Source organism: Panthera leo, chromosome E2 (assembly GCF_018350215.1).
Source record: "Panthera leo isolate Ple1 chromosome E2, P.leo_Ple1_pat1.1, whole genome shotgun sequence".
NCBI classification, from domain to species: Eukaryota; Metazoa; Chordata; class Mammalia; order Carnivora; family Felidae; genus Panthera; species Panthera leo.
Genome location: NC_056693.1, coordinates 34,359,146 through 34,371,849, shown reverse-complemented (window position 1 = coordinate 34,371,849; position 12,704 = coordinate 34,359,146). Strand labels below are relative to the sequence as shown.

The 12,704-nt window shown below is 59.4% G+C and overlaps 1 protein-coding gene across 7 annotated transcripts in view; it reads right to left on the bottom strand.

Moving 5' to 3' along the window:
* Window positions 1-2,472: 2,472 nt before the first annotated feature.
* ADGRG1 (adhesion G protein-coupled receptor G1) overlaps window positions 2,473-12,704 on the bottom strand; it is a 39,382-nt gene continuing 29,150 nt past the window's right edge. For all 7 annotated transcript variants that reach the window (XM_042918545.1, XM_042918542.1, XM_042918541.1 and 4 more), the window contains exons 4-14: window positions 12,111-12,243; window positions 11,393-11,540; window positions 10,719-10,850; window positions 10,245-10,361; window positions 9,989-10,034; window positions 9,642-9,745; window positions 8,748-8,866; window positions 6,809-7,077; window positions 5,738-5,846; window positions 5,072-5,340; window positions 2,473-3,858 (exon numbers count right to left, since the gene is read on the bottom strand). In XM_042918545.1, coding sequence (XP_042774479.1) covers window positions 3,728-3,858; window positions 5,072-5,340; window positions 5,738-5,846; window positions 6,809-7,077; window positions 8,748-8,866; window positions 9,642-9,745; window positions 9,989-10,034; window positions 10,245-10,361; window positions 10,719-10,850; window positions 11,393-11,540; window positions 12,111-12,243 — 1,577 coding nt within the window. In that variant the 3' untranslated portion in view covers window positions 2,473-3,727. The remainder of the gene's footprint in view (window positions 3,859-5,071; window positions 5,341-5,737; window positions 5,847-6,808; window positions 7,078-8,747; window positions 8,867-9,641; window positions 9,746-9,988; window positions 10,035-10,244; window positions 10,362-10,718; window positions 10,851-11,392; window positions 11,541-12,110; window positions 12,244-12,704) is intronic.

Here is a 12,704-nt window from a genome sequence, read left to right as displayed (position 1 = left end):
GGCTGACCACTCAGGCCCCAGCTCTGGGGACTCCAAGGAAGCCGTGCAGATGAGGCCAGGGCCCTTGGCATGGTCCCACGGTCACTGCAAGATCAAAGTCCGAGGGCATCCCACCAAGAAGGCGCATCAGGACGAGCATCTCCCACCTCATGGCCAGAGCTGGACGTGCTCCACCTCGAGGGCCTGAGGACCACCTCCCTGGCCCCTTCCCCTTCCTCCCAGACAGTGTCTAGACAGGACTCAGTCCCCCACTGGGCCCTCTGGGCCTGGCGGGGCCGGGGGGGAGGTTGGGGAGAGGATGTCGGGGTCACTCATGGGGCGTGGGTGACAGGTGGGAATCTGGCATGGAGCCCCAGGCATTTCCTCTGCAGGGAAGGCTTCGGGGCAGACAGGAACCACTGGGCCTGTCCCGCCTCCTTCCCAGCTGCAGCCAGGTGACAAGGGCTGGACAAGGGCTTTGTGAAGTGCAGACTTGCTGGGTCCCCCGTGGAAACCCGTCCTGGTGCCAGGGCCCTCAAAGGGGCTCACAGGTGCCTGTTTGTGAAGAAGGGTCCAGAAGGAGGGACCAAGACCATCCAGCACACCTGGAAAGACAGGACCAGGGGTCTAGGAAAGTGGCAAAAGATGGCTGGGCAGGGCCAGAGGGCTACCCCTCCGGGGCCCCACCAGGGCTGGGGACTGCCTTGGAGCCATGGACAAAGCCCTGGGACCCCCAAAGCCCAGGGCAAATGGAACTGCAGTTTCCCTTTCTGCCACTTCCACTGCTTGTCCCCGTGGCTCCAGATGGGCTCCAGCCTCCTGGCCAGGCCTGGCCAGCGTTCACCTTCTAGTCACTTCCATCCATCCATTTCTCATGCCAGAGCAATGTCTCCACACGCAAACCTGGTCATGTCCATCTGAGAACAGCGGTCCTGCTGTCCAAGGCCCTACAGCTCAGGGAATAAGGACCATCAGGGGGCCCATCTAGCACCTGTCTTAAGTAGATGGGATCCAACCCTCTAGAGGCCCCTCCTTGCTACCTGAGCCAGCCTCAAAGCCAGAGCCTAATGTTCAAGAATTCTCTGAAGTGGGAGAATTTGTTTGAAGGGAGTGCCATCTGCCTGGGGAAGGGGGCTGAGTCCTTTCTTTCCCTCCTGAGGATGGGGGGAGGTGTCCCCCCCAAGGTCTAGCCAAGTGACGGGGCCCCAAGTGACCCTCATTCAGAGAGACTGAGCAGTCCGCGAGGAGGGAGCTGGCTCTGACCCCCCTGAGCTGCCCAAGCAGGTCACTGCGGGCAAGGCTTGCCCCTGTCCTCAGGACTTGCCGAAAGGTGGAGGCAGACGACAATGAAAGAGGGGACAGGAACAGAGGAGCTTCGGAAAAGAGGCAGGTGCAAGGAGGTCCCATGTGCTGAGGTCCCTGCAGGTCCCCAGATCCCACATTCATGCCATCAGAGGGCACTGCCGGTCTACCCCCGGCGGCTAAGGTGGCTTCGCACCCGTCCCGTCCAACTCCAGACCCTGGTGCCATTTTCCCCAGCCCGTGATCCCCCTGGAGCAGCCAGATGATGAGGAAGGAGACTGTGCAGGGCGGAAGCTCAGGGAGGGCCTGGGATGGACCTGCGCTGGGTTATGAGACCTGGATGCAAGTAGCAGTGACCATTCGCCAGTGCTCTCTACTGAGTGGGGACAGAAACCTACCTGGTCTGCCTCTCCTGTGCCATGGCACGTGCACAGCAGACTGGATGCAACCAGTTTGGAGGTAGTGATGGGAGGCAAGTCTGATCATTTCTTCTTGCAGCCCATCAACTACACACTGGCCCACACACTGGTTGCATACATCACGCAGCCAGCCAAGGGCTGAATTCAGTCCCAAGGCTGATTTCTTTTGGCCAGTGAATTTTTTGGATGAGCCAAGTCTTTAAACCAGGGGATTCTGTACCCCCACAGCCTGGATTTCTTTATTCTTCCTTTTTAAAAAATGTTTATTTATTTATTTTGAGAGAGACAGAGACAGAGACAGGGAAAGCAGGGGAGGGACAGAGAGAGAGGGAGAGAGCCTGACGCGGGGCTCGAACTAATGAACTGTGAGGTCATGACCTGGGCAAAATCAAGAGCTGGACGCTTAACTGACTGAGCCACCCAGGCGCCCCTGGGTTTCTGATTTATAAAAGGAGGGTGGTCTGGCTACCTGGGTCCTCATCCCTGCGTGGTGGTAGGCGACTGGAGCTGAGTGGCTCCCTCAGCATCGGGTTTGTAATCTTTAATCCACCACAGACCCCAGCAATCCCCACTGCTTCCCCAACACTGACGCCAAGTCACCATTTATCCCCCACTCGTCCTGGTGGATAAAGTTTCCAGTGGTTGATTCTTTTTCACACGCAGCCTTCTTCTCTCATTCCTGTTTCCCGATTGGCCCCAGGGTGTTTGTATCAGTGACTCTTAATAGAAGCACAGAAGGAAGCTCAGAAGGAAGTGCTCCAAACTGTTTACATTGGTTTGTTAGGTGATAACAAGAGATGATTTTTATTTTCTTCTGTGTACTCTTCTACAGTTTCCAGATTCTCTACAACAAACGTCTACTTCTTTAAATTCAAAAGACAAATGAGATAGCAGTACTTAAAAAGAAAGGCCTCCACATCTTTAAGGCGGAGATCCAGATCAAATGCTGCCTCCTACAGGAAGTCTTCCTGGGTCCCCAGCAAGAAACGATGGCTCTGCTAACCCTACACCTGTAGCTCCGACCCTTTAGGAGCACGTTGAGCTGTAGGCCAGGGTCACCAGGGGAAGCACGTCTCAGTCGTCTGGGGCACTGGGGCAGAAGCAATTCTGCGTTGCTGTGCCCCACAGTTCTTGCCACAAGAGGGCTTCGAGAGAGGCTGAGGGCCCCTGTGAGGGATGGGCTCGGCAGTGGTGAGCAAGGGTGATGCAGCTTATAGAAAGGCCCAGATGGACAGACAGACCTGGCCCAGCCCATAATGTCTATACTCTGCCTGAGTCAAGGGCAGGCAAAAGTCGGTGCAGTAGATAGAGGTTTACGGCAGGCACCAGGCAGCTCTTGGAAACCACAACCCAAAATACAGCATTGGGCCTGGGAGCCCCCAGGGGACCCCCTGGGGCTGAGCGGAGGGCTGGAGAGGGAGGGCTGGGGAGGATGACGGAGGGCCCTGGGCTCCGAGGTAGAGGTGATGTTGCCCAGGAGGGGGCTCTCCTCCAGAGGTCTGGCTCAAAGCTCTGCCCCAGCCCCACATGCCCTGAGTACCACTCTCAGGCTAAAATAACAGGACGGCCGAGCGCCCTCATGGTGATCACCAGAGACAGAACAGCTATGGCACATTTCTGTCCTGGGTGGGGGCACAGGACCAAGGTTGCCACCGGGCCTCACAGGCCCGGGACCTGACCTTCGGGCCGTGAGGGCTCCCATCGCCAGCCACGAGGGCCGGGCCCAGCGGCGGGGACTTAAGAACAGCCTTCGGCTCCCAGCGAGGGCAGCAGCGGGACGGTCCCACTCCTCAGCCCCTTGTGAGCTGGACCTGAGAGCCGAGCAGTCTGCAGGCCAATTCAGAAGGCCCAGCCTGGGGGTCTGGCTGCCAAGGGCAACCATCCCTTCACTCTGAGGTCCCTGGGCCTTCTTCTCAAGTCTCCAGCTGACCCTGAAGTGTCCGGCCTGGCTGCGGGGGCGGCGGGCGGCGGTGAGGAGAGGCCGCAACTCGGTTTCCTCACACAGCTCCTGGAAGGTGGCTGGTGGCCTAGATGCGGCTGGACGAGGTGCTGCCCGAGCTGATGGGGAGCCTGGCACTGTCCGAGCTGCTCTTCAGAGGGGAGGGCCCGTTCCGGGCCTGCAGCCTCATGGACCAGTACCAGAGGAAGATGAGGAAGCCTGTGGGCAGCAGGGGGGCACAAGGGTCAGCAGGCTGGGGGCAGCCCTGCCATTCTCCGTCCTCCCTCCCCAGCCTACCAGCACCCATGTGATCCAGGGGAGCACCTGCTACGTGTTAGAAACCGTGTGATTCCCTGGGCCCCGTCTCATGTTATTCTCACGAGGTCCTTATGAGGTCAGGCCTGTTTGTTACTCTTCTGTGTCACAAATGAGGAAACTGAGGCCCAGGGAGATAAGGGGACTTGGCTGAGGCAGGAGTTAAACAGTGGTGTTCAGGTTCCAGAGCCTACCCGTTTAAGCACCTCTCGGCCAGAACAGAGGGGGGTGTGTGTGTATGTGTATGTGTCTGTCTGTCTGTCGGTCGGTCATGGCAGGGCGGGGGATGGTAGAGGGGTGCAGGTAGAAGGGACCCTGTGGCATCAGGCCCAGGCCCTTGTGACCCAGCCCCTCTGCTCCTCTCCCCTCACCACCTCCCCTCTGCCCCTCCCCCCCCACTAACCCTTTCGCCTCGCTCCCCCTCACTATTCTTTCAACACACGACCAAATTCCAGCCTCAAGACCTTTGCTCCCTCGGCCTGGCCCACTCTGCTTAGGCCGGACCGCCTCAGCCTGTGGCGTGCACACCCTTCTCTGGGCTTCTGTTACAATGTAGATCTGATTCGGCACGTCCACACTGCTAGCAGGCTTCCCACAGTGTTGACGCCCACAGTGCAAGGAACACACACAGAGTAACAAGGCCCTTGATCTCTCCCCGGCTGGACCCTTCTGTTGTCTTCAGATACCTCCTACAGAGGCCTCCCTGGCCACCCTCCCCAAAGCGGCCCCCACCCCAGCCCAGATGGTCTGCCCACCACATCACCCGCTGTTACTGCCCTAGTCTCCGAGATCCCCTCAGATGGCTGCTTGGTCCATGCAAGCAGGGGGCTGCTTGGCCCCTCAGATGATTTCTTGTCATGCTTGGTCTTTCCCACCAGAGATGAGCTCCATGGAGGGAAGGCCCTGACCCAGCCAGTTCAAGGCTTAACATAGGGCCTACACATAGTAGGTACTCAATAAAGACTTGTCAACCACGGCCAGGATGCCCCCATTTTCCGCATGGGAAGACTGAGGCCCAGAGAAGTGAACCTTTCAGGTTGGGTCATATCTTCCCTGCCCAGTGCTCCACATACAGGCACCCTGCCCAGGCCAGGGGTGGGGTCTTCTCCGTGCCTACCTTGGAAGGAGGTGATGATGCTGAAGAAGTAGAGAACGACCAGCTGGAAGGTGCCAGAAGCAAAGGAGAAGAAGATCAGGGCCCAGGGCAGACCGAGGACCAGGCTGAGACCGAGCAGCGTCAGCACGTGGGGCCACTTCTGGGCATGGGGGCGCAGCCGCAGGATCTGCACCACCATGGTGCCCAGCATGGCAGTGTTGAACAGAAACACCAGGCTGAAGAGGCCCAGGTTGGTGACATGGCTGACCAGGGAGTCCCGGATCCAGCACCTGCGGGCGGAGATGGGAGGGCTCAGCGCACGACGGGGCCGCACCGTGCTTCCTGGGCCATGGGTGTGCACCACAGTGATCCCCAGAGCCGGGAGCTGTGACTGACTCACGGGGGGGCTTATTTTCTTTTTAATTCTTTTTAATTCGTGCCTTCATCCGCTCCAACCTATATTCCCGCTCACAAAGGAAAGAAACCGAGGCGCTGCGCGAGGTCACCTGGTGAGCGATGGGCAACTCCAGGCCTGTGCTCACCCTCCCTGACCCTCCAGCCACTGCGGGGCTCCAGCAGCCCTGGCACCCAGGAGTCCCCTGCTCAGCGTGGCCCAGGCCCAGGCCGCTCTCTGGCCTCTGCACCCCAAGGCCCCTCTCCCCGCCCCCGCTGCACACAGCCACTCACATGGAAGGGTAGATGACACTCTCTGGAGTCCTGTGCACAGCCAGGATGATGGAGCCGTAGTTGTTCATGTCTACCAGTGCCACCAACGTCACCAGGAAGACGGGGAAGCCTGAGGGCAGCAGAGCATAGGGTTCCATCTCCCACCCTCCCCTGCCCTCTGGCAAGGCCTTCGGACCCTCCCCTTCCCCCCGCTCCAGTTTGGGTTTCCCACAGAGAGCCCCAGCCCTGCTTCCCCCCCACCATCCTGGGGGCCCGTGGGAGAAAGGGCCCGCGCGTCCCCGCTGAGGGGCAGGACATCACAGGGAGAGGTAGGGGACATCGGGAGGGGCGGCCTCCCAGCGCCTGCACTGGGCCTTGACCTTGTCCATGGGCTGGAGATTGAGAGCTCTCCAGAAGTGGTCTCCCACCACCAAACACCTGCATCTCGACACAGAGCCAGCTCTGAAGGAATTTTATGTAAATCAATGGAGTGAACCAAACAAGGGCCAGATGAGAAACACAAGAGGAGTGGCAAACTGGGTCAGGGACATGCGGAGGTTGGCGGGCCTGTGCAACATCCACTTGTGATGTGTCCCTGGGCCCAGGCCTGACTGAGAGGTCTGGGCTATAGGTAACTTGGGTTGTCTTAGCCAAGGACAGATGCCAGAGCTATGGGGAATCTGTTACCTGAAGCTTCAGAGGATCCACAGACAGAGCCACTTCCAGCCTGGGTGATTTAGGTGAGTGGAGGACTGGATTACAGTCCATTCACCCCCAACTGGGTGCCTTTGAGCAGTGCACAACCTGCACATCCATACGTGGTGGCTATGTCAGCAAACCCCCCTTTCAAAAGAGTGAGCAATGTGGAGAATATGTGTTTCTTGGGGCAGTGCTCACCATCTCATCTTCCTAAAGGGGACCTTAACCTGCAGCCCAGGTAAAGAACACCTGTGGGTGGGTGGGTGGGTGGGTAAAAGGAAACGCTGAGGGAGCAGTCCGAGAGGTAAGCAAAGAAGCAGAACCAGGTGCCCGGGTCTTGCCACGTAGCAGAGGCAGGTCCGGAGGGCCCACCAGCACCCTCTACCAACTTACCCCAGCCCACGATGCTCAGCTTGAGCAAGTAGCCAGGGACATAGGTGCCAAAGACCTCGACCACGAGTCGGTAGAGGTTGTAACCCTCGAGGCCCATCCAGGAGAGGCAGGCGAGCAGAGAGAAGTGCAGGAAGATGGCGCTGGCCCGGCAGCCAGCCTCGGAGCCTGCCAGGGCCACAGGCTCACTCAGCAGGAAGCTCACATCCAGCAGGAAGACAGCCAGCAGTAGGTTCATGTGCACCTTGATGGTGTAATCCCGAGTCTTCCTCCTGCGCGGGGGGGGGGGGGGGGGGGGGCAGGTCACCCTGGTGGCCAGCTTGGGAAGGTCGGGGCAGCCTTCCCAGGGCACACACATTCGCACCCTATCTTATTCCTATGGCTGCAGCTAGGTCGTCCCCACTTGTCCCCGTGCACCTACCTTGTGCCCAGCAGCCACAGGCTGAGGCACCGTGTGCACCTGTAACAGCAGATTTAGCCAAACAGAGCCAGTGAGACAAATCCAGCCACGAGAGTCAACCAGAGGCTCCCAAAGTTGGAGGGGAAAGACCCTGGATTTGCTGCTGTGTTTGGAGAATCCGTGCCACCCATGTTCTGTGTCCACCTGTCTGTCTGCATGACCATGCGTCTGTGAGGCTGTGAATGTATGTGCGTGCGTGTGTGTGTGTGTGTGTGTGCATGTCTGCCTGTCTGTCTTCAGGTTTGCAAATGTGTGTGTGCACAGTCCAGCCCCGCTCTGATGATCCAGGGCACTGTCGGCCTTTCCTCCCCGGGTCCCCACGCCCCCAACTGCGCTCTGCCTGGCACCATCCACCACGTGTTCCAGCGGGCACAACAGAACAGCCTCGCCCACCCACCCTAACTCCTGGTACCACCTTGGACCGGTCCCTTCCCCCTCACCCTCAGTTTGCCCATCTATGAAATGGGGGGACGGCCACTTTGCAGGGTAAAGCGTCTGGCACAGATAAAATGCTCAGTCCCTGAGGTTTCCTGTCCTTGTCCTTGGGCACTTTTGTGACTGATGAGTAGCTTCCAGGAGGCTTGTGGTCCTGCCCCCTGCCCTCCCCTGAGCCTGCCAGTTGTCCCTTGTCACCCACCGCGTGCACAGCTGTGGGTTCACGTATGCACACGCACGCACACAGCTCACCCTCCCTTCCTCCCAGTCGAGAACACCCACAGGGTTCAGAGTGTCTGCCCTCTGCCCAAACGGGCCCAGGCCCTGACTGCAGGTGGACCTCAAATTAGGCCAAGCCTGGCACTGACGGTCCAGACCCGTCCACACAGCCGGTCTGAGGATGGGCGAAGGCACTCTCCACCAAACGCTTCCCATGGGGCACCTTCTGCCTCAAGGCACCCAAGTGACGGGCGTGGACTCACAGAAGCCTCCATCGGGGGATGGGAGAGGCTTTGTCAAACTCGAATGCCTGCAGGGGTTCTGCAGAATCAGATACCTGGACCCAGCCTGCCTGGGTTTAAGGCCGCCTCTGCCACTTCCTTGCTGTGTGACCACAGGCAAGTCATCACTTACCCTCTCTGCGCTCTCTTTCATAAGGCCCTTGTGAGACTGAAGCGATTTTGTGCTCGTAAAGCACTCAGAACAGTGTGTAGCACATGGGAAGCTCACCATCATATTATCATGTGCCTCCAGCAGTGACACATCTGATTATTCAAATGCAGAAATCGAGAGTTTTACATCACCCCTCTCGATTTTCGATGCTGGCAGACAATGAAGATCGTTAAGTGCTAGGTCGTCCCAACACCACAGATCTGAGCAGGACGTACAGCCCCCGGGGCCAGCTGACCGCGCCTCCCAGGGCTCCTGCAACCGCAGGCACATTTTGCGGGGGGGTCAAGCCAGTCCCGAGGGTGGGCCTCGGGGGTGGTGGGGTCCCGGAATGAAGGTTCTCCTCCCTCCCTGTTTCCCACCCCTGCCAGGCCCTACCTGGAGCAGAGGTAGGCGGCGATGGTGAGGACACAGGCCAGAGCGGAGATGACACAGCCCACGTAGGAGAGGAGGGTCAGGTAGTGCTTGTGTATGGCATCTACCTCCACGGAGGCGACCTGGGTCCACGACACGGGCCAGGGCTGGCCTCAGCGTCCCCAACTCGACACTGAGGGTTTGCCCCGGGGGGAGGGGTGGGCCTCAGGCGTCTATGAACCACCGCCACCCCAACCTGAGCAGAGCGTGGCCCCGTGAGTGCGTTATTCGGACGGGGGGCGGGGGGTGGGGGTGGCGGTAGGGGTCTGTACTTTTCGTTCACCACGTCCTCACAACGGTCGAGAACCCTCCACTAGGGGATCCCTTCTCCGGCCCGGCACTCCTTGTTTTTCTACAACCTTCGTCACCGGAGTGAGCCTCCCATGAGAGACTGGGCACCCCACACCCGGGAGAGCTGGAAGCCCACTCCGCTCCCGCAGAAGCTGGGTCCCAAGATTCTGGGAGGGTGAACCTAGGACACAAAGCTTCTGTGCCCTCGGGAACCCTGAAGTCCGCTGTGAGGGCCTCCACAATGGGCCTCAGTATCCCCTTGAGGGCTCACTGGAAATGTACTCGTGGCCCTGCCCCAGCCTGTGGAATTAGAATTCTCAGTTAGGGCCAGGGCTCTGCATTTTTATCACGCACCAACATTTGGGAATAAAGAGCAGCTTTTTTACTAACTAGCTGTGTGACCTTGGGTGAATTGCTTAACCTCTCTGAACTTAGATTTCCTTATCTTTATAATGGAACGGCGGCAGGAGGCACCTCGGGGGTTAGTGTGAGGAATGAACAACATGTATGTGCAAAGTGGCTGGCATCCAGCCCATGGTATGGCTGCGGGGCAGGGGCACTGCTCACCATCAGCACCGCAAAGTAGGTCAGGTGGTTGCAGAGGCAGGACGTCTGCGTCTCTCTCCTGATGGTCTCACACCCCGCGTCACTCCAGCTCCCCGGGCTGCTCACTGAGGAGGGGTTCCATGGGGCTCTCATCAAGCCCAGTCCTTTAGGACCCCACCGGACACCCCCGAAACGCACGATCGCATCACTGCTCCAAGCCTTTGCAAACATCCACTCTGCCGTCATTCCTTCTTCAAAGCTCACCTTTCTCCGGGAAGCCCTCCCTGATTAACCCCATCTTCCCCACCCTCCGAGACCCCCTTTCTCCTCCAGATGCCTGCGCAGTTCAGGGACCCCTCCACACTCACATGTCAGGTCTTCAACCCAGAATACACATTGGAGAGTCACGTTCTTCTGCCGGGACAAGAAAGGAAGAGTGGACCCCATCACAGTCTTCTCCTTTCTGGGCCAGGCTGAGGAAGTCAGCGTCAGGCCACCACCCCGTTTGCACCTGACTGTCTGGTGCCCTCAGCCAGCGGGTCATTTTGTTAAAGGTGAGTGATTCAGAAGGCAGGGCAGGAAAGGAAGGACCCTCGTGTCCTTGGTTGGTTTGCTCCCACTCACCGGCTGTGGCTGATGCTGGAAGGTGAGCGTCACAGGCTCCGAGAGGTTGGCTACTTTGGTGTTCTGCACAACGATACCCAAGACCTTCTCACCCAAGACTTGGCTAGAATTCTTGTCCTAGATATATGGGATGGGGGAAGAAAGTGGGGGGTGGGGGGTGGTGGTGAGGCCTGAAGGCTGAGAAGAAAGGCCAAGGAATTTCCTGGTTTCTCTAGACTCCCACACGCTGCTCCGACATGCGGAGGCTCCCTCTGTAAACAATTCCTGCACGTGTAGTCATTTACACTGTAGTGAAAACAACATAATTTAGCCTTCTCCGGGGGAGATTTGCACGTCACGGTCCATTTTCTGACTTTACAAGGAAAGGCTCTGACTTGCGGAGGACGGGGCCTGGCTCCACGCCTGCCTTCCACCTCCCCACCACACAGAGACCGCTTTTCCCCAGGGGAGGGCACGAGGATGTGGGCCCCGTACCTGGAACAGGGCTTGACTGCTGAAGTCCACCAGAAGCAGCCTCTTTTCAGCCTCCCCCCTCCGGCCTTTGGTCTTCTGGAAGAGCACGCGGGGCAGCAGCACCGAGTACTCCCGGATCTCGCTCTGTGCCTCCTGCGGACCAGAGTCCCTGCGGGGCTCAGCCGGCGGTGGGCTCCTAGGTCTCCTGGACACACACCCCCAACACCTCCCTGGATGCTGTCACCTCCAAGCCCACCTCCTTCAGGAAGCCCTCCTGTCCTTGGCTCCAGCGCTGGCTGGGGAGCCTTGTGGTTAGAGCCCAGGGCTCCAGGGGGATTCACGCAGTGTCGTGCTGTCTGGGCCTCAGAGGCCAGTGCTGCAGACGGCACCCCAGGTGGCAGGATGTGAGGACTCCCAGCTCCCAGCCCCTCAAGGGGCAGCCTTGAGACTGAGGCGCACCCACAGGCACGTTGGGACTGGTCTTCTGTTCACACGGGGGTGCCATAGGAGCCTCTGATGCCGGTCCCCCCCACCTCTGTCCCCATCCCTGGGGAGGGTCTTCTGCCATGGGGTAGCCACTAACAGGGTATTCCCTGGGCCGGAGACCTTCCTTGTCAGCACACATCTGGCTCCCAGAGTGCTCACGCCTCCACATCTGTTTCCTGCCCCGGCCAGCCTGGCCCCTGCCTCCTGACCTCAAGCCTGGAGTGGATGTGCAGGTCCTGGAGGCTGGCTGTGGGCTGGAGCTTCCACACCGTGGCGTTGACCAGGTCCTCCTCGAAGGACAGGGTGTCCCCCGTGAACTTCACAGAGGTCAGCTTCGACTCCAGGGTCTGCAGCTGCCTAGCAGGGGGAGAAGGGGTGGAGAGGTTGATCAAGGCGGATAGGGAGACAGAGCAAGAAGGGGAGACGAGGCAGATACACCGGAAAGAGGCAGGCAGAGGGTGGGGGGTGGGAGGGAGAGAAAACAGCCCTCTGGTGCTGGCGCAGGAGAGAGTAACCTGTGGCGGGGGGGCGGGGGGGCAGGGGTGGGGTGAGAGGAAGCTGGATCATCAGAGCAAACAGGAAAGGGGAGGCTATCCTGAGCACCAGGTTCCGGGCCCAGCTCTGCCTGGACTGACCCCCTCTTGGCCATGGAGGAGCCCTGCCCACCTCTGGGCCTCAGTCTGCCAAGCTCTCAAACGGGCCCATCAGGTCTCCTTTCTTGGCTGGGAAGAGGGCTTGGGTGGCCGTCCTGGGATGACTCAGTGTGATAGTTTGACAAAGGCTTGGCCTGAGGGCTGTATGTCCATTCCTCCGGGAGGAGGTGGAAAGATGAAGGGAATGTTCCAGGCCCAGGAGAGGCTTCCTCCATCCTGTCTCCTGCTCCAGGGCACCGTCCTGCCCACCTCCGGGTCTGGGGGCCACGCTTACTGGCTGGCAGGGGTGGACGAGGGCCTCCTCGAGGTCTTTCCGGGGTGCTTCAGAAGCTGGCTGAGCAGCTCAAGGTCTCTTTTCAGCTCACATATGTCCACCGAGGCATTGTGGGAGGCCTTCTGGGGGGGGTCTGGAGCAGAGGACAGACAGACAGGCCTGAGGCTAGTGAAGGAGGTGCCATACTCCCATTTAACCCACACATGACTCTGAAGGCCTCCAACCCCAGTTCTACGGAGGATGAAACTGAGGCTCCAAGACGTGGGGTGGAGTCCCCCAAGGTCACCCAGAAGCCAGCCAGATGGGGGCTCTGCCACACGGAGCCTTCCCGCAACTCCAGCCCCAGCAGGGTAGGCTGGGACACAGCTACCCAGGTGTCCCTCTGCCTACACACCTGGGCCGAGAGGGCCCATCCCAGGAGGATTCTTGGGGCGGGGGGGGCAGGGGGCTTGTGTGGCCTCTGGCTCCTGACACCTGGTCCTGTCTTTCCATTCTTTCTGCTCCCACCCTGGTCAAGCCTCATCTTCCTTCGCCTGGACCTTCCCTGCAGCCTCTGGATGGGACTTTGCCCCTCTACCTTCACCCCCTACCTTC